The sequence below is a fragment of the Electrophorus electricus genome, chromosome 4, assembly GCF_013358815.1.
Source record: "Electrophorus electricus isolate fEleEle1 chromosome 4, fEleEle1.pri, whole genome shotgun sequence".
NCBI lineage: Eukaryota > Metazoa > Chordata > Actinopteri > Gymnotiformes > Gymnotidae > Electrophorus > Electrophorus electricus.
In genome coordinates, this window is record NC_049538.1 from 16442806 (window position 1) to 16462535 (window position 19730).

General features: G+C 38.9%; 1 protein-coding gene across 2 annotated transcripts in view; it reads right to left on the minus strand.

Annotated features, from left to right (window-relative positions):
* Nucleotides 1-16823, minus strand: part of rasa2 (RAS p21 protein activator 2) — a 52166-nt gene extending 35343 nt beyond the window's left edge. Inside the window, exons 1-5 of one of the 2 annotated variants that reach the window (XM_035524923.1) lie at nucleotides 16645-16823; nucleotides 4255-4378; nucleotides 2352-2455; nucleotides 2118-2212; nucleotides 170-246 (exon numbers count right to left, since the gene is read on the minus strand). In XM_035524923.1, coding sequence (XP_035380816.1) covers nucleotides 170-246; nucleotides 2118-2212; nucleotides 2352-2455; nucleotides 4255-4378; nucleotides 16645-16702 — 458 coding nt within the window. In that variant the 5' untranslated portion in view covers nucleotides 16703-16823. The remainder of the gene's footprint in view (nucleotides 1-169; nucleotides 247-2117; nucleotides 2213-2351; nucleotides 2456-4254; nucleotides 4379-16644) is intronic. The other variant, XM_035524922.1, reaches the window with a different exon arrangement.
* Between the last annotated feature and the right edge of the window lie 2907 nt (nucleotides 16824-19730).

Sequence of the window (19730 nt, forward strand, 5' to 3'; positions counted from 1 at the left end):
TCCTCTTTCATCAGCCTACTCAGTGAGCGGAATAAACAGACTGCTAGTGCATCTGATATGCACACATACTACTGAGAGACAATGTGCAAACAGGACTACAAATGCTTATGATATGCACCCCATTACCTGTCTTAACGATTGCATAAATGAACACGCACGGGTCACTCACCTGACCTGTAGACGAGGAGACACAGGACCGTTGTCTGTGATCAGTTCGTTAAGCTTCATCTCCAGATGAACCTTCCCCTGAGAGCAGAAATGCACCTAAATGACCTGCTCAATCAGTTAAAATTTACTGCCTAAAGCCTGTATGTTATGTTATCACCACACACAAACATTTACATTTACTCTTCTACAGTTATCTGCATCTGCAATGTCTTTTACAGCCTAGTTATGTGACCATGTTTGCATTTCTGGGTGTCGTTCAGCATATGTGAATATAAAATGTTTAAAAAAACAAAAAAACCCTCATTAAACCTATAAACAAGCATCACAGTAGATCAGGTGAATACTTATGTTTGAGTGATAGAAACTGCAAACTGCATCAGCTACATGAGACAAACTCCTTGTCCCCTAATGCAGCATGTCTGTGGAGTGTTTTTCAGTCGGTGCAGTAGGCAGTGTTTTCCATACAGTCGAGTGCCAGGTGATTGACACGTTCTGGGAGGCTCTAGTAGTTTTTATGTAATGGATCAACTGCCCAAATACAATTCAAATAAACAGATAATTAAATAAGAAAGGCCCTCTGTGGACCTTTATGTGGATATGTTTTGGAAGTCAAGTCTTTAATTCTGCCTTACTGGTCTCCAGAACACAATACGCATCACATACAAGAAATATACAGGAATAAGAGATACAATGTGAAAGAGCTTTGCACATTGTATTATACCACACATCCTTATTTATGTACATTATGCATATTGTGTACTGTGCATTAATTGGTATGGACCTTGTGCTCAACTCGCATGTTGTGTAGTGATATGACAATAAAAGCTATTTGATTTGATCACTTTTGAATAGTTTAGCACACATCTAATGTGTGCACTGGGAAAGTCTGAATTCAACATTTCAGGGAACAGGTGTCCTTGAGTGCACCCTCTTTATGAGACTATATCCTATGAGTCCTTAATTCTGCTGAAAGGTGAAATGTGTGTACAAAACAGAGCAGTGCATATACCATACACAAAAACAGGATGTGGAACAGGGCTCACATCTGCTCCACTATCATTGAGCCACCAAGAAAGAGTGACTAATCAAACATCATTCTATTTGGACCACAAAATGACTGAATAATTATGCATTATCCATAACAGTAATGTGATCTGATTAGCCAAACCATGACCAGTGACAAACCACACACGGGAAGCATGGTGTATTGTTCATAGACACAATTTTCACAAATATGGGAACACATACACACAGCCCTGTCTTATAGGCTGAAACATTGTGGGTGACAGCAAATGTTATGTCATATAACACTTCTTTCTCCTGTAGAATCAGTGCTATTCCTGACAACAGAACATACGCTATGCCACACTAATTCAAAAATGTTAAACAGTTAAGCTTCAACTCCAAGACCACCTAATCAGTAGCAGCTTGACATGTACTACCATCTGATGACTTACTGGAAAGGTTTCATCTCTTCCTGCTTTAATACACCTGAATGAGTTCTTCAAAGGCTCTGCAAATGAGCTGATAAATTTGGTGAGCAAGAACTATAGAGCAGTACATAAAGCAATGGTTGCCTTGCCCTGGGGACCCTTAGGGAATTAGACTAGACTAGTAAATGCATCTCTTAAGAGTCTGGAAATAAAATTTTAAAAAGGAATAAATCAATCAAGTGAAGCAGAACCTTGCATTAATGAAGCAATATGACTAAGAAGGTGTGCCATGTTATGTGGGTTTAAGGCAGAGATCTAATGAGATCCACTTTCATGTTGATGAGTTTGATTAGAATAATACTGTGTTACTCACATTAAGCCACAGGTGACCCAGTCTAGTGCAGGGAAGCTTGATGTGATTAGGCAAAAGAGCCATTAATGACCCCAATCAATTTGGTGGATTGATCACCAAATCCAGTTCTAATACCATGAGAGACCACTGCCTGCTAAACTCACCTGTACCTCAGAGTTAGGATCCACAGGCTGTAGAATAAACCAGTGCTCCTTTCCACTGTACTTACACAAGTCTTCCTTCCTGATGGCCACCTTCCCTACACACACACACACACACACACACACACACACACACACACACAGTGTATACATTACTACATTCATAACGAATTAAGTCCATTGTGTCTTAATATGTCTGATATGTGAATACACTTGGAGAGAGAGAAGGTAACTGACCTACTGGCAAATCCCTTTGGAACACACTCTTGGCATACACATAAAAAGACAGATACTGGAATGGCCGAGGAATTTCAAAGTAGAAGTCTTCTGCATAGAATGGACTGAAACACAAAAGAGAAAAACAATCCAGTGAGTAAGCACCTATCGGTGCCTTTTCAAATACAGATACAGCAAATGGAGGCACAGAGCATCCAGTTTATGTAACTGCAACTTTCCATCACACATTACATTAAAATCCATATACCATCATGGGGCAGAATACTAATACTAAAAATATTATGACCCATTTTACAGCAATTTGGGGTTTTAATAGGTTTCTAATACTCTATTAGGGGTTCTGACCAGTTCTAGTATTAGGCACATGCAGGACACACAGAAAAAGGCAGCAGCAAGTTTTTCCCTGGTAACTCCAACCACTCTAGGACAAAATCTATCAAAATCTACAGAACAAAACAACAAAACAAGTGTTTTTGACTGAAGTATAAACACCAAAAGAGCTTTAAATCATACAAAAGGAATTAGGACTGTATACCACTTCACTAATTTTGTTTTCTCAAACTGAAGGGTTGAAAAATGGCACTATATTTCTGTGCTTAAATATTCCTGCAGCAGGTTAAACCAAAACATGAAAATGCATGTTTGAGACATGTTTAAATCTTTTTAACTTCCTATTTAGGCTGATGGACTCAAATACAAATACTTAAGACATGATTTGTGAACTTGTAAACTTTTTTCTATTTTTTCTGAAAGAACAAGATTTTAAGAACCTTTACATATTAAAAGGAGCACAAGTATATCTTCTCTTCTCAATTCTTTTCTCCGAAAGACTGGCCTGAGTGACCCAATGGTGTAGATGTCAATCAGCTCAAAATGAGAATTAAAAATAAATAAATAAAAAGTACTTGTGTCCCTTTCAGTTCATAAAGATGCTTTCTTTGGTGCAAGACTAGCCTAAGTTCTTTACAACCAATCAAAAAGATACATTTCAAACATGCACTTTAGCATTTTGTGTTGCTTGAATATTTGAAGACAGAAATATGATGCCATTTACCAACTTTCCAATTTTAGAAATGCAAAATAAAATGCAAAAGTAGAGGTAAATTTTCCACTTAGTCTAAGAGGCTTAGTAGTTATTACAACAACTGACTTCAGTATTGCGTCTTCCCTGAAGCGTTTTCCAAAATCAGAGTCATTGGCCATTTAGCTTTAGCATTTACCTTAAGCTAAAGAACAACACGTATATGAATATAACTCAGGCACAGGTATCTGCATATAGGGTTTCCAAAAGGTGTCGAAGTCCAACAATTACTAGATAAATAATCCTTTTATCATATTTAATTATCAGGATGATGGTCTTTAGGCAATTACGATCCGTTTGGATAATTTTCATCAATTATCAGCAGCACTTGGCATGAAGCACAGTTACTATGTAAAACAAACACACACACAAAATTGATTTAACTTATGACCCATGGAATTTTATGCACATGAACATACAGAATACCCTCACTGCTGGAAATCCTGTGTCACAAGTAAAACCACTTGACCTTAAAACAAAACAACCTGAACACACAAACATCCCAGAGAGTTAAGGAAAAGGAGAAAAAGAAGAAAGCCAAGACTGACTGACAGAGCACAAAAGTGAAAACAAGTTTGCATGAGATCGTGTAAAAGACAGAGACAGGGAGAGAAGCAGAGGAACGCGTGGGTGGACATACTTCCTTAGCCACAGCCAGTGGAGGACTTTGAACATAGAGAAAAACACATAGTTGTGAAATACTAAAAAAAAAAAGGAAAGCCTTTGATGGAGGAAGCAGCTGCTTTAAGGAAAACGGACACCAATAATTCTGTTATCCAGCAAATGGTGACATCCATTCACATCCACGTGTGCATTTCTCACCTCAGACTCTTTTCATATACTTTAGTGCGGAACACCTCCTCCTGGTCCAGACTGATGGTGCAGAAGGTGCCAACATCTCGTAGGCGATTTGACCCAGAGCCTGCACCCAGATTCTTCCCTTCACCTGGAAACAGACCACCAGCAGCACAGGACAGCATGAGTCCACATACAGATGCCTCAACAGAGAACTTCAACAGAGAACTTCAACAGAGTTTGTCACGGCACAGGCATGGAGAGCACAATGTACTACTTAGTCTGTCTCCTTCCCTTTATCAGTCATGGGGTACATGCACATGTGTGAGAGTGGGTAGCTGATGTATGACTTTCTTCCCACATGCATTGTGTCTTACATTTGAGACATACACCTACTCACATGTGTAAGAACGAATGACACATGGCTTATTTTCCAAACTCTAAAAACAGAGAACCTTCACAGCTACAAGATCTACAGACACAATAAATCCTGCTTATGACCACACTTGTACTGCAACACCCTCACAGACAAGGCAACATACACCAGCCTCATTTATTAAACATGCGTACTGGTACTAATAAAGGAACTTAAGAGTTTTCAGTCGCTACAAAATCTTTGTATGCACACCAGGTGTTAAAGCTGCTGATCTAGCAATGATTATATTAATTACTTTATATTAATTAATTATATATTCATTACAATTCTTTAAATCTAGTTCAAATAGATCAACAACATCTTCAATAATTTTAGTATTAAAATACACTGCGAAATGCATAACAGAGACCAAGGGAACTATTTACATAGTAATCAAATACCAGCAATACATAAACAAATAAATTAATTAATAAAAAAACAACCACAAGACAAGAGATTTTTGCATTTGAAAAATGTGAAATTAGTTTGCAGCAATCAAATTATCAACAATTCTATGATTACTCCACCAATTAATCGAGTAATCAGATAAGAAGTACTTTTGCTTTATTAAGGGGAATATTAAATATAAAAAAATATAAGGCAGGTCTCTTAAAATGAACTAATTGACTTTTTTAGATTAGCATTTCTTAATTAACATACAATAATACATTTCAAAACTAAAATACACTAAATTGGGTACCATATTAAATTCTGGGGAAATAATTTTTTAAATAAGTTAATTAAAAAGGAATCCATGATATTTTTCAAGTTTTTTTTTGTCTTAAAGTTGATGTAGCCATGCTAACTGATTGTTAATCTCAAAGGCTGAAAGAAGCCACCCTACCCAGGAGTCAAATCTGGGACTGACAGAAGGTAAATGTGAGCTCTGACCACTGGACCAAAGAACCAGTTCCCTGGTAGACCAGATAGAGCACCTCCAAGTGACGAAGATATATGAACGGTACACACAAAACAGTTAAGTTGAAAAAAATATACACTTTGCCATGTTACCTCACTTTTACAGTGGGCCTCATCATTTGCATGAAAGCAGAAACTGTTTTTGAATCCAGTAGTAGAACACAGAACCCAGAGTAGTTTATTACTTCCCCAGTATACAAAAGGTGATTCCCTAACAGCAGATTGCCTAACAAACATTAATTTGTCTGTTAGAAATACAACTGTACACAACAAACCTTCCTCCAGTCTATACTATACTAACTACTTTATAGATATAAAATGTCAATTTCGACATCTATGCCCGTAAACATGACAAGAAATCGCTTTGGCACAATTCAACACATCTGTAGTAATTTAATCTGAAAAAGCTACTCTGCCAGCTAACGTTGTGCAAAAATACTGGAGAGGCTACCCTTTTCACTAGAACCTGCTCGTCCTTACTGCTGTGAAGATATTGGATTCTGGTAACATGTTCATAGCCTCACTGTTGCTTGCTAATGATTCAAGAAAACACAAATACATTAAAAAATAATTTGTGGCTGTTCTTTATATCCTCCCAGCAGTCAATGGTTGAAAGAGGAGACAATATCACCTCACTTTAACATTGTTTTTGTATGTCTCACATTTCTGTTGTTGGTCAGCCTGGTATTAGCTACCGAATCTGTACGTCTTTTCAGATATTTTGCACAAAGCATGGTGAGATGCTGCTTAGCATGAAACAGCTTTATGTGACACAATGACACTTTGAGACTTTTGAGAAGTACTTCTGTAATACTAATTTCAGAATTACATTTGGCACCTCACCCTGCATGCACACACAAACACAACAGCATATGGTTCTTTATTCTATATTATTCTGCACACACACACACACACACACACACACACACACACACTTTTACAGTAGTATATGCCTGAGTGTGGAGTGCTAGGTAAAGTCCTTTCCCCTCTAGGGTCTTTTCTCCTCCACATACAGACAGAGAGGAAGCAGGAATTCCCAGCAGGAAACCTTTGGGGAGTCTATGACTGCAACCAAACCCCCACCCCCCCACCCCCATCTGCTTGGTCTCTCACACACGCAGGTGCGATCTGTAAGGAAACAAGTATATACCACTGTATACATAGCAACGGAAGTGCACCCAAACCAAAAACATGAGGCTTGAACAAACAAGCTACGCAGATCTCCCAAAACATACACACTAGGCATGATCAAGAAAGTTTACCCAATGATTGTTATGCAAAAAAAAAAAAATAATTGTGATTAAAGGTTTAATTGTTTTTTGTTCTACTACCATTTCACTATTTATAGTATGTATGTAGGCCTATAAATATTCTAATAATATACATACAACCCTCAGGATTAAGAACAAACTTAATGAACAGTGAACTGGGGGGGGGGGGAAGATATAAATTAAATTTGCATGCTTATAATAACTGCAAATTAAACTGCATCATCAAAATAAATGTACTACTGCTAAAATAGCTACTCATTAAAATGATTGTGTTGTTGGCAAATTATGTCAAAGTTGTGTCACATGTTTTGCTGCAAGGCTTCATGTTTATTTTAACAGCCTATAAACAAATGTGTAGGATTACCTAACAAATAAAACATGTTTTAAGTGGATTATTTTCAAGGCAGAGTTCAGCATTAGCAATCAACCGAAGCCTGGATTTGGTTGCCAATTTTGTTAATGTTTATACACATACCAGGTCAGAAACCATAGAAGCAAGGTGTTTGTGATTACTTACTAACTTGACACGGTTTGAGACAGTGTCATAAAAACATTTATATAATTGTGGCTTGCAGTTTGAATGATATTAAATCAATGTACATAAGCTTTCATTACTGGGTAGCTATCTTAATTAGCCTTGAAGCTCTAGTTCATAATTAAAGCAGATGTCAGACACGAAAAACTGAACTACATTGTTACATTTGGGGGTCAGGGAAAATTGCATTTTATTGTAAAAACAGAGCAAATATGATGAGAACCTTAATTACAAGCACTCGTATTCTGTTTGAAAAATAACACCAAACAGAACAAATCATTGCCTGGTTGCACTCATTTGCGCTGACCATGATTATGTCATAATCATGACAGGCCTAACACACACACTAGCACAGAAATGCTCAGACACACACAAAAACACATACCAGGTGAGGAAATGCTTTCTTGCATAGTCAGCACCAAAATTCTTTGCATTCAAGCAGATGCCACATTCTGGTTGATTGCATCACTGAAATGGCAACATTGCTTCCTACAAGCCAAAGAGTAAGAATGCGCTGGACCAACAAAGGCTCTACCCATCGAACACATAGCTCAGCTAACCCAACAACCAGCTAACACTGGTGGTACAGCCTGAATACGGAATGTGGATTTGGATTTGAACACAACACATCACATCACCACAGTGGTGAAATGGCATCATACAGCATGTAGTTTTATAGGTTAATATACGAAGTCTTCACTCTCCAGACCACTTAACGACCTCACTGTTAACACTTATGAACAACATGCACAAATAGTGTCATGCACATGCAAACCGCACAAGACAAACCGCACAAGAAATTTAACAAGACAACAGCACAGAAGCTGTTGGCTATACCTGGACCAGGTACAAATCATTACTTTGTGCTTGCAACCTTGCTTAACCCCATCTTGCAGGGTTCAACGTTAACTTTTTTCCAACTTGCCCAGTCACATGTCCCAAGCAAATTTTTGTATTTTAAAGTGTTGCTCAAATATTTTTAAAAAGCATATATAAGCTAATATTTTAGTTATGGTCATTTATTCTTAAAATAAGTGTATATTCTCTCAATACTTTCCCTTTATTTTTGCTATAAATAAACAAAAGGTTTCATAAACATATTTCTCTTTTAACCCCGAGACATGCTGTGAGTAACTTGGTCAACTTGGAATCGGCTTTACTGTTCATCCGTCTTTATACAGTGGTCCTGATGTGCTAGTGAATTTTTCCGCTGCAATACATACTGACCAAGGGATGTCAAGCAATTTATAAAATTGGTAGGCCTTACAAAAAAGCCACTTTTATCTGCCTTGTTAGAATACAAACTTTGCAGAACATTGCAGGTACAGAGGTGTCAAAATCAACCCATAAGGGAATGAAGCTGCGGACTTCCTTTGCTTCCTATTCATGCTTGACCACCTTCCTACACACCTCGCGCTGGCATTGTTTGTCAAAAGATTTCAATCACTGAATCATGGGCTTTCTTGCAGTCAGTCAAGGCAGTCAATTGCAATCATCTGTCTGGACTTAGTCTCGATTGACTGTTCCAATTCACCAATAGCTGGGGTTTGGCTCTTCTGATGTTCTGGCCAATGCCTTTCTGGGCCCTACTCACCTTAGAACCTCCTGTTAGGCATAATTGCAGCTATGTTTTGTAGAGGCAGGTTATCAGCCAGTAGTTAGATGGAACTGTCCTTTTCTGGGGGCCCTTCAGTTAACCATTCACAATGTGTTCCATCCATTAGCAGCTGGATCATGTGAACTGCCAGGTGCTCAAGGAGTGCAGTTAGCATCTTCAACCAGTAGGCATTGCCCATGTCAGAACCTGGAGCTGTCCAGCGCTTCATGCTTGGAGACTCTTTCTTGGACATCTGCTAGCATGGTGGTTAATGTCCAGGGAGGTTGCTGTGAGCTGTTCTCAGGTTTACTAGCCACTGGGTACTGTTATTGTGTGGTGTCACCTTCTCCCATATGCCTTTGCAGAGGTTAAATTTAGCAGACATTTCAGGCGATGACTCCTTTCTGAATTCTGATTCTAAGTCACGGAGTACTTATTAAAAAACAACAACATATGACTGCAAGGCAGTTGCTCACTCAATCAAACCTGGAAATCAGGTCTCAGTGCTTTTGCCCTTGTCTGGATCCACTCATTGTACACGCTTTTATGGCCCTCATATCGCACAGAAAAAATTGTCCACGACCAACTAGTTTGGGTAGGAATAGTGTTCCTTCCGCTAGACTACAAAACTTGGAAGCACTTAAATTACTGTCCACAAAACTCTCTCATTTACCATTAGCAGCCCAATCGAAATGTCATGATCTAATTGATCAATATCCCTCACTCTCTGTCAATGTGCCCACTGGTACTTCTGTTTTGGAACATGACATTGATGTGAAAGATCACCCCGAGACAGCATCCTGATCACGTAAGTAGAAGTGTTTGATATTGAGCAAAGAAACTGATTACTTGTTAGAAAATCACCTCACCAAGCCCAGTAATAAGCGCATGGTGTTCTCCATGCATTAGTGCAGAAGCCCAATGGTATTTAACATTTATGTACAGATTACAGATATTATTTCTGTAACTGTGTCAGATTCGCTTCCTCTTCCTCGTATGGGAGACCGTGTTGATAGCGTAGGACTGGCCAAATTTGTTAGTAAATTAGACTTGTTGAAAGGGAATTGGCAAGATCCTCTTTCGGCTAGAGCTTCGGAGATTTCTGCTTTTGCTACACTTGACAGTGTCATGCAATACTACATTATGCCTTTTGGCTTACAGGACGCACCTGCTACTTTTCAAAGGCTTATGAACATCATATTTAAAGGAATACCATACTGTGAAGCCTACCTCGATGACCTATTGATTTATTCTGATACTTGGAAACAGCACTTGGAGACCTTAAATGCAGTGTTGGCTGTATTGCGAGACACCTCATTAGCATTACGTTTAGAAAAATGTGAATTAGGCAAAGGCACCGTCAATTATCTCGCCAAAATTGTCAGGTATGCGCAGGCTATTACTACCTTTCCTATCCCCTGTAGAAAAAGGGATTTGCAGTGATTTTTTAGGGATGACCAGTTACTACTGATGTTTTTGTAAGAACTTTTCCGATGTTTTGCCTTTGACTAAATTGTGTAAATTGACTGTCTTTGAATGGACTCAGTTGTCAGAATGCCTCTGATTCACTGAAATCCCTTCTTTGTCGCTCCCCAGTATTCCCAACTTCATGAAACCTTTTAAGTTAGAAGTGGACGCTAGTGGCACTGGGGAAGGTGCTGTGTTGTTACATGCCAATTCTGCCGGAATGAACCACCCTGTCAGTTACTTTAGAACATCTGTCAAACACCAATTGAATTACAGTACAACTGAGAAATAAGCACTTGCTCTTTTTCTAGCTCTACAACACTTCGAAGCATATCTGGATAGTTCTTCAAATCTGGTTACTGTCTTAACAGATCATAACCCTCTTGTGCTTAGCCAAAATGTCTAATTCAAACCAACACCTCATCAATGATTGTTCAGGGAATTCATCTAGATATTGTGCACAAAAAAGGTTTGGAAAATGTGATGTCTGATGCCTTATCCAGGGATTAAGATGCGTGATATGTTGTAGACTAGTTTGTTTGTCTCCCAACAGACACTCCCCTGGCTGCTAAGAATGCTGCACTCCCTTCCTGATGACTGATATTTTCCAGTTCGGTTCTTAAGTACAACTGCTATCTCCATACTGGCTCCTCCCTACCAATCAAGATGGCCTATATATGGACAAAGTTGGAAGACTGAAGGTGGCTTCTTATGGTTTGTTGTTATTAGCGCTTACTCTTTGTACTTGTTCTTGTTTAGCTTCTTTGGACTCGTCACCGTTACCCTGTAACCCCCAGTTAGCTTAGTAGCCCTTAGATTGTTTTGTTTGTTATCCCTGTTCTTAGCCTGAGTTAACCTTGTTTGTGTCCTCCCTGTTCATCCTATCTTGCTGATTGTTTGTGTGGGCCCCATGTGAAGACCTGTGAATACTTGTAAATAGTACTGGTTTTAGGGTGTTCTGCCTGTTTGTTTGGGATTGAGGCTTGTGTCTTTTTTTCTGGTTAGAGAGAGTAGGATTGTATATTTTTTTGTTTGATGGTAGATAGGTCTGAGATTTATGTTGTTGTGTGGGTTTTGTTTGTTATTTTGGCATTGTAACCATTCCTCACGATTTACCAGTATGTACTCTTCTGAAAGTACAATACATCACTTTTTAGCCATATACCTTATGCTTTGGGTTGTTTTATTGAATACTCTACCTGGCTCAAGTATACAAGTTACTCACTGTTGCTGTTATGACCACACTGCCTAGACTGGGATTGTAACAGTCCAGCACTGGCATAAGAGCCAAGGGGCAGCCTACAGAGCTACACAAGGGGAGGGACTGTGCTTAGCACGCATTCACATTCCCCCATTGGTACAGTTGTTCAAGAAATTGATTTGCTCACCACAATTGTCACACCTCTCCTACACATTATACTATGAAGGCATTTCCTCTTAGATTGTGAGTGATGTCTGGTCTATGAGCTTGAATTTATTGTTTATGCATGTAAATGTGCCAGTTTAGGTGAGAACCACAAATAGATACCAGAGAAAAGGGCACCCTAGGGTGGGCCTAACCCTATACTCCATAGATTCCTCTACTGCATTTCCAGAATACAGTGAACAAACTACTCCACAATGCCATTGAGGGGAGGAGCTACAGAATTAGGCCCATTTCAACATGTTGGCATGTATTTATTAAATAATTAATAAGTGATGCATGAAATCATGTTTAATTTAAAATGTTACATTAAGAATTTCAAAAGCACCGCCAAACAACCTTTTTGAATGTGTACAATTAGAGCTAATGCATGGTCCTGCTGATGCTTCTTTCATTCGTCCTGAAATCCTGGCCTGGGGGAATGTGGGAAACTTCCCATATTTTCTTCAGCAGCATTTGCTGTTGTGATTCATTTGCATACACCGCAAGAGGAATAATCAAATGTTGGTTTCCAACATTTCAATTATCACAAAATGCTGCCGATATCAGACAATTTGTGGGTTTAGCAGTGAATATGCTCATCAGCAATTTTAGCTCAACTTATGAGAACTTGATTACCGAGAAGATTTTTTGTATTTATGTGACAGAATATCTAAAGATTTGTCTGATCTCTGTTAAACTTTAGTTTTTTTAGTTCATATTTGGTACACTACTAAATCTCATTCCAGATTTGTTAATAATGTGATCAAGAAAAGGGATGGGGCATTTCAAATTGTCATTAGGGCTGAATGATTAATTGTGATGCAAGTTGTCATGATAAACACATTGTAAATGCCCACAACAACATGCCGAAAGTTGTGAATAACAGCTCCACCCACACACAAAAAGAGTGAACCTTTCACTCTGCAAACATTACATAATTAGAGCCATAGTGAGGCAGAGTGGTTTAGCCATGGAGTGAAACAAAATCAAACATTGCAAAAGTTTTAAATCACTGACAATACTGAGGAAATTGTTTTGTTTTCCAGTACATACAACTGCCATTTTTAAATGGCATAGCATTTATTTAACCATTGCCTTTGGAGTTACAAGTGAAAGAATGCTTGGGAACATGTGAAAGAAACTAGTACATCTGACCTTCTCTCTGGACTCTCTTATCCAGAAGTGTGTCATCATAAAAGTTTGGCAATATTTTGGTTCCAAACACAATGAACATGGAAAACTTGTTTAGATATCAACAGGGCTACATAAAATAAAAATAAAATCTAAAGCATTAGTACGCTACCTGCTGCCCTCTAAATTTAAACTGCTTCTTGCCACAAACAGCTGAAAATGTATAGTATGAATTGTATAATTTAAAGATAAATATAGCAGTATGTGTCATGTTGAGAATCAGTACATATTAGTACCCAACTACTAGTGAACTATACATGAAGCAAAATACAGAACATTTGTCCTTTCAGAATTAAGATTTGCTATTGTTTATTCCTCTGTCACTCTTCCACTGAGTTTCAGAAGTTCACATAGCAACTGCAAGAAAAGGTCATGTGACTGAAATGAGGAAAGGCCCAGTAACGCTCACATGGGATTTGATATTTATGGCCATAATGCTCATATGTATAAAGAGCCTGAAAGCATGCTTAGATTTGCCTCTCATGATGAACCACCCCATGTATAATAACGATCCAGTAATCACAGCTTTGAAAGCGTGACACGATGGTTTCCCTGCATCATGAACAACTGATGCAATCACATACTCATTAAGATACACTGAATATATTTCTCCCATGTCACCATACTAGAGATACAATCAGTTCCATGAATATGTACAATAACCTATTCTTTTCAGGGTTCTGCTACTGTTCAGATATGCACTTCAATTCTCTATTGTAATAATTTATTGTATTTCACATTAATATTAGAATACCCAATAACATTATGGCACATCGGGTTGTTGTCCATATCTTGCATGCATAATTGACATTACTGATGTTAGTATGCTACTCAATGTTCTGACCAGCAAATAAGCCAACTTAAATCATTGTTAAACCACTTGCTCAAACAATTGCACAAAAACTCAACTATCTGCCTCATTCTGAAAGACAGCTTTCACAAATACAAGATTTCACAGGCAGGATAGCTAGTCAACTTGTGGCAAGAGCAAGTATGAAAAGCCAATAACATTACTGCTGAATGGTGACACGGTGATGCAAGATGGGGTGTTCCATTTGTGTTCATTCACTCACCCCATGGCCCACTTGAAGCTGAGATAGTATTCAAGTTATTAAAAAAGGGAAGAAGATTGAATGAGCGGATGTAGTCTGTGACATTATAAAAATCATGTAGCATGTAGGGGATAAGGAATCCAGCATCAAGGGTCACACTATATACACCATGTTATCCAGAAACAACTGTTGGATTTCACTGGAAAAAACAATACCAAGTCAATCAACCCGAACTTTTCCTTTCAAACCAGGAGGGCCAAGTCAATTTTGTCTGCGTAGAGTAAAAAGGAAGTGGTTTACTTGCATGATCAGCAAAACACACCCGTCCATCACAAGGTGCTACATCTGCTGTTTCCCTACAGTGGCAGGCCACTGCTTCTGAGCCCAGCAGCACTGAAAACAGACTTAATGCCCCATATCTGCACCCTCAATGCTATCGTAAAAGTTGTATACTCCTGACCAAGAGAAATATGAAATTTACAGAACATAACAATCAAAGGCTCATCATGTTCAGAAGTATATAAATAACTGTTTAACAAACACACTGAGATAAACGTATTGCCAATATTAGCACACTGAAGTCAGTTTTTCATGCACTAATGGGTGAAAAACTGAAATGAAACAAACTGTTTTGAAGCATGAAGTTCCCCCTGCACTGCTCTCCACAGCAAGGACTCGACTGGCTCGCACCAAGGAAGCAGTGACGGGTAGTGTAAATATGTACAGTAGTATACAGATGAACTAGGTATCATACTATATTATGACAACACATGGAGATTATATTGCAACACTGCTTTACAGTTTCCAAGAGAAAACAACTCTGGACATTTTATGTAATTTGGAAAAAACAAACATTTGTTCTCACCAAAAGCCAGAAACAATTCACCAAAAACATGAGACTGACCTGCTCAAATAACAGTAAGGACACCAGTTAATTGGTGCTGCACACATGCACATACTGCAAGTACTGCAGTATCAATTCACTGGCTAGTGCCAGTTCTATATAGCATGCAGAGATATACATAAGATTCTCATTCCAGTGTGGACATTTACTGTGAAACACTGCAATAGAAATTTCATTGTTCAATGGCAGAAAGGGTTTTTCAGAATGGTCCACCTGTACAATGCTGGTTGTCAAAACAATATAAATAAGTAAGACAATAATAAGAAATTAACAGTACCTACAACAGAGAGCTACTCACCAGGTGTTGCAGTCCTGTGTCTACTTACAGAACCAGTCCTATTGTTAGTTTTAATCTCCTCCCACCCCCCCCCCACCCCCGGTAAATACCTCACATCTTTAGATTCAGCAGCAACAGTTACAGTAAGGGATGACAGGATCTACCCTCATCCAGGTGACAAGATAAAAGGAATGTTTTGATGGAAACATCTCCAGCCACACACACACACACACAAACAAGCAGGCCCGCGCACGTACACACAAACACACAGTAATCCCTAAACAAACAAAAAAAGCTCGCTATGGCTAGCTACATGCTTAACGCTATGAAACGATCTGAAGAAGCATAGGTTAACCAACGCTGATTTGTCCACTGTCAAAGAAATTGTTAGCGTTATATAACTATGAAGCGATGGTTGCTTAGCCCTTAACAAATCCGTTTTTCATTGTTAAAGTTGGTAGAACAACGAAAAACTATCACGCAATATCGACAAATGGAATAACCCTCACCTCTTTGAGAGGGACAACAAGGTAACCTAAGCGAATGATAACGTTTGAAGTAATTGAAGTAATATTAATCGATTTTAAGTAGCTAGCTAATTAAGATGACCAATTTGTTAACCATCACATTCGATTTAAGTGACTTAAGTTAGCTAGCCAGCCAGTCATTACATGCACTGGTCTCCCTGGTTCAAGAGGAAAGTATTTAGCGTTAGCTAGCGCATTAGGTAGCTAAAACATTATGGTGCGATTAAAATGAAATTGGTCTAGCTAGCTTCATTCCGAGTATGACTCACTGGCTACTTCCAAGCGATCGTAACGTAACAAATCCCACTGAGCGACCGATCCACGGAACTGAATTTAAAAATTGAGCTCACCAACTCCATTGTTTTAATGGCAAACTGAAGGCTGCAGTGGGAGGCAAACCACTTTAGCTAGCTAGCTCACGGTGTATTGAATTTCTAGGTAACTCGTTTGTTAACCTAACTAACACTGGATGTTAGCTAACGCTTATGCCAGTGAGCTTCAAAACTGACTAGAACCCATGATTCAACCTGGCGCTCTCTCTCTCTCTGTTAGCTAGCGGTTAGATTAGCTAACTTGGCTACTGACTATCTAAACGTGCGGTCGTATATATCGCATTTAATACTACTCAGCACTGGCGCTTGTGTAAAAATAGGTAGACACCTTTTCATTTAAACTCACGACTACAAATGATGTTTGGTTCTTTGCGTCCATCAAGTGGAACTGAGTAGATTGCTCGCTATACGCGTCAAATCCGAGTCTGTATTTGGTGGTCCCCTCACTTGTCCATATCGACCACTTTTTGTCGTCATCTCTCCAAATAACTTTTGTTCTCAGAGTAAAGCCATGTTTTGTACTTACATATCTTTCCTCGTAGACTTTGTAAAATCCGAATTTTTGTATCGTCTTCTTCCGCCATGTTCCAAGTTGTGTACGTACAGTAGCTACAGTCAACACTTACCACATCCGTTTATGAGTGCGCGCAGATGGACGGCCCACTGCGGCGTCACTGCCAAAACGATTGGATGCGAACGCAGTTTAGATCTTACCCATGATTTGTGTGAATCGCACAGAAGCCCGACGGAGCGCAAACGACAGAGCGGTTAATAGGGCGTGTCCTATTCCTCCCTCAGCCATAAAAGACAAAACGAGAAAAGAAGGGTATACCTAGGTCACTGAGTGACATGGTAAGGTCGAGTGGGTAAACTGTTGTAGAAGAATTCTTTGAAATACTCTCTAAATCCCGATAGCAATGAATTAAGCAAAGTCTATAATAATGAAAAGCTTTAAAATGTAGCAGCTGCTGGACTGTTAAAAAAAACCCTGTTCGTTCATTTCATGGCTTACCTGCCTGTCTACCTACCTCAACCTGCCCATATGCAAGCCCTCTGCAGTCTGCACATGTACTTATTTGCTCATATGCAGTCCTCCACACAGCTGTACCCATAGACTGTATGGACTCAGACTCAACACACTTTGCTGAAAGTTAACCAGTTGCAAAAGCATGGCAGAGAAGGGTAACTCCCCAGACTGCACTGCTAAACAAAGAGCGAAAAACAGTAGAAACGGTTCAGAACAAAAATGGGTTGGATACAAGGGGGAATCTGAATTCATACAGTTAGAGCATTTGGCAATCAGGAATGTAGCTGTTTCATCAACCTGTGCTACAGAAGAGACAGCTGCCCCATGCTCCAGTCACCTTGGGAGGGTCCCTATGATTGTGGCAGAGCACTTGTGAAGGGTATCAGACTGTCATGGAGGTCTTTGTGACCTTCCCCCATTTCCACACCTTGTCCTTTTTCTGTTGTTGTACTTGAATAGTGTGTTTACGTAATAAGTAAATGCAAGTTGGACGCTTGCGGATTAGGATGCTGGATAGTGATTTACTCTGGGAAAGAATGGCAAAACATAACCAATAAACTGCAGTAGTCTGAGTCTGTACAGAGATATAACAGGCAACATTCTTCGAATTGTCATTAGGGACATGCATGGGTTGAAACCAGAGTAATAAATCATACAACGTACAATAGTAGGAACATAATTTTGTAGTGAAATAGGATGCATATACATAGGTTTCTTAAGAGTAAGCACTAGAGATTTTCTTCAATTACCTATTCTTCATTTTAGATCTCTTCATGTTACTGAAGCCAAAGGGGGAAGCTGAGACCCAACAGGATACAGTAATGGTATAAAATGTTCATGAGGCTCTTGGGTCAGATGCATCAGTTGTCATGACAAAACCACAAGGGAATTTATTTTAATTTAATTCACCAGATTATATTCACCTGTTATTATTAATCCCTCATATGCTCTCCTTGTGTTTAAATCAGAGACTTGCCCCATCACTATGTCACTTACCAGAGAGTAGAGCTACTTATTACATCAAGGAAGTACACTTACCTGAGATCCCCATTCCAAAAGCATGAACACCGTAGCAGCTCCAACCCTTGTACATGTCAGAAGGGCCCATGACCATACAAGGTAAGGGGGAGCTGCTGAAGTGGAATACCTATAGAGAGAAAAGTCAACAAATCTTCAGATTTACCACTAAAAGTATTAATGTAATGGCCAATAAACTGTGCACAGGACTGTTATTTAAATATTGTAATATATTGAGGCTGATTTTATTGTTCTTTTGTAGAGCCAGCTGCCTGAGATATTGGTTTAGTCCAGGGTGGGGCTTCCTGTATTTAAGGGGGTGTAGCAGAGAATGTAGAGATTAGAGAGAAGAGTGTTGTATTCATTGCAGCGGCAGCGGCGGCGTCTTTGTTAATAGGAATGTTAATTCATGTTTGAGGAGCATTAGAGTCCTACTTAAGTTGTTTAATTTTAAAACAACTTATTTTCCTTTTTCTCACTAATAAATGGAGCACACTAAACTTATCTGGAGGTGTCCTGTACTCTTGGTGGGGTGAAACACATACTCTGTCCTTAACAAAAAACCATGCATAAATCCTGGGATTCCTGTGGATTATATGATTCTTTGATATAAAATCTGTTCATCCAGCCATTCATTGACAAGTCTGCCTGCCTTACGGGTCTGAGCATTAGCATTTGTTATTGATTATCTGGGGTTTTTTTTGTCTGTATTTTTATACCTGTTACGTGCATTTACTCTTCTGCCTGTTCCCTGTTGGATTTGTTTGCTGGATATTATATCATCTTATCTGACTACACCTTAGGATTGCTCCTTTTCATTAAAACCTTTTACCTGCATTTGACTCAGTCTGCTTGTCAAACCTGACAGTATGCTTTTAATACATTTAATCATACAGACATTACTTGTTTTGAAGTTTTAATTTCTGTGAATTTCACTGCCCTTTATTAATAAAGCAGCCATGCATTATACAAAATGTATATGATGTATACAGAAATGTATACAGAATGTTTATGAAAATAAACCTGTCTTGTTTATTGCTGGCCTTCCCTTAAAGACAACTTAATTAGTCTGTCATCCTTAAACTGGCTGTAAATTTGTTACAGCAGAATTTGTTACAGAATTAAATGCTGCTATATTCTATGTAAAACACACCTTGGCACAGGGTCATACCACACATCTCTGACCTGCTTGTAGAATATAAAACCAACTAGTTAGCTAGAACTACAACCTAATATGATCTACTATGTCACCCATAGCAAGTAGAAACTCCCAGATGACATCAGATTTAATTTATTAATTGAATGTTATTCATTTTAGTGTCCCTAAAGGATTTTTTTTTGGTGGGGGGATGCTGGTGGTGGTCCAGTGTCAGACTCTGCAGAGTCCTACCTACCGTCGCTGGGGTACCAGGACTGGTACGATCAAGAATACACAGTACCCATGGTTGTTACTTTGCAAAAGTAACTAAGTAACAACCACCAATGAAAAAATGGCCATCCCACTTTAACCAACAACAATTGCGGGTCATTTTTGTTTGTATGTCCTCTGTATTTCAGGTTGTGTGTCT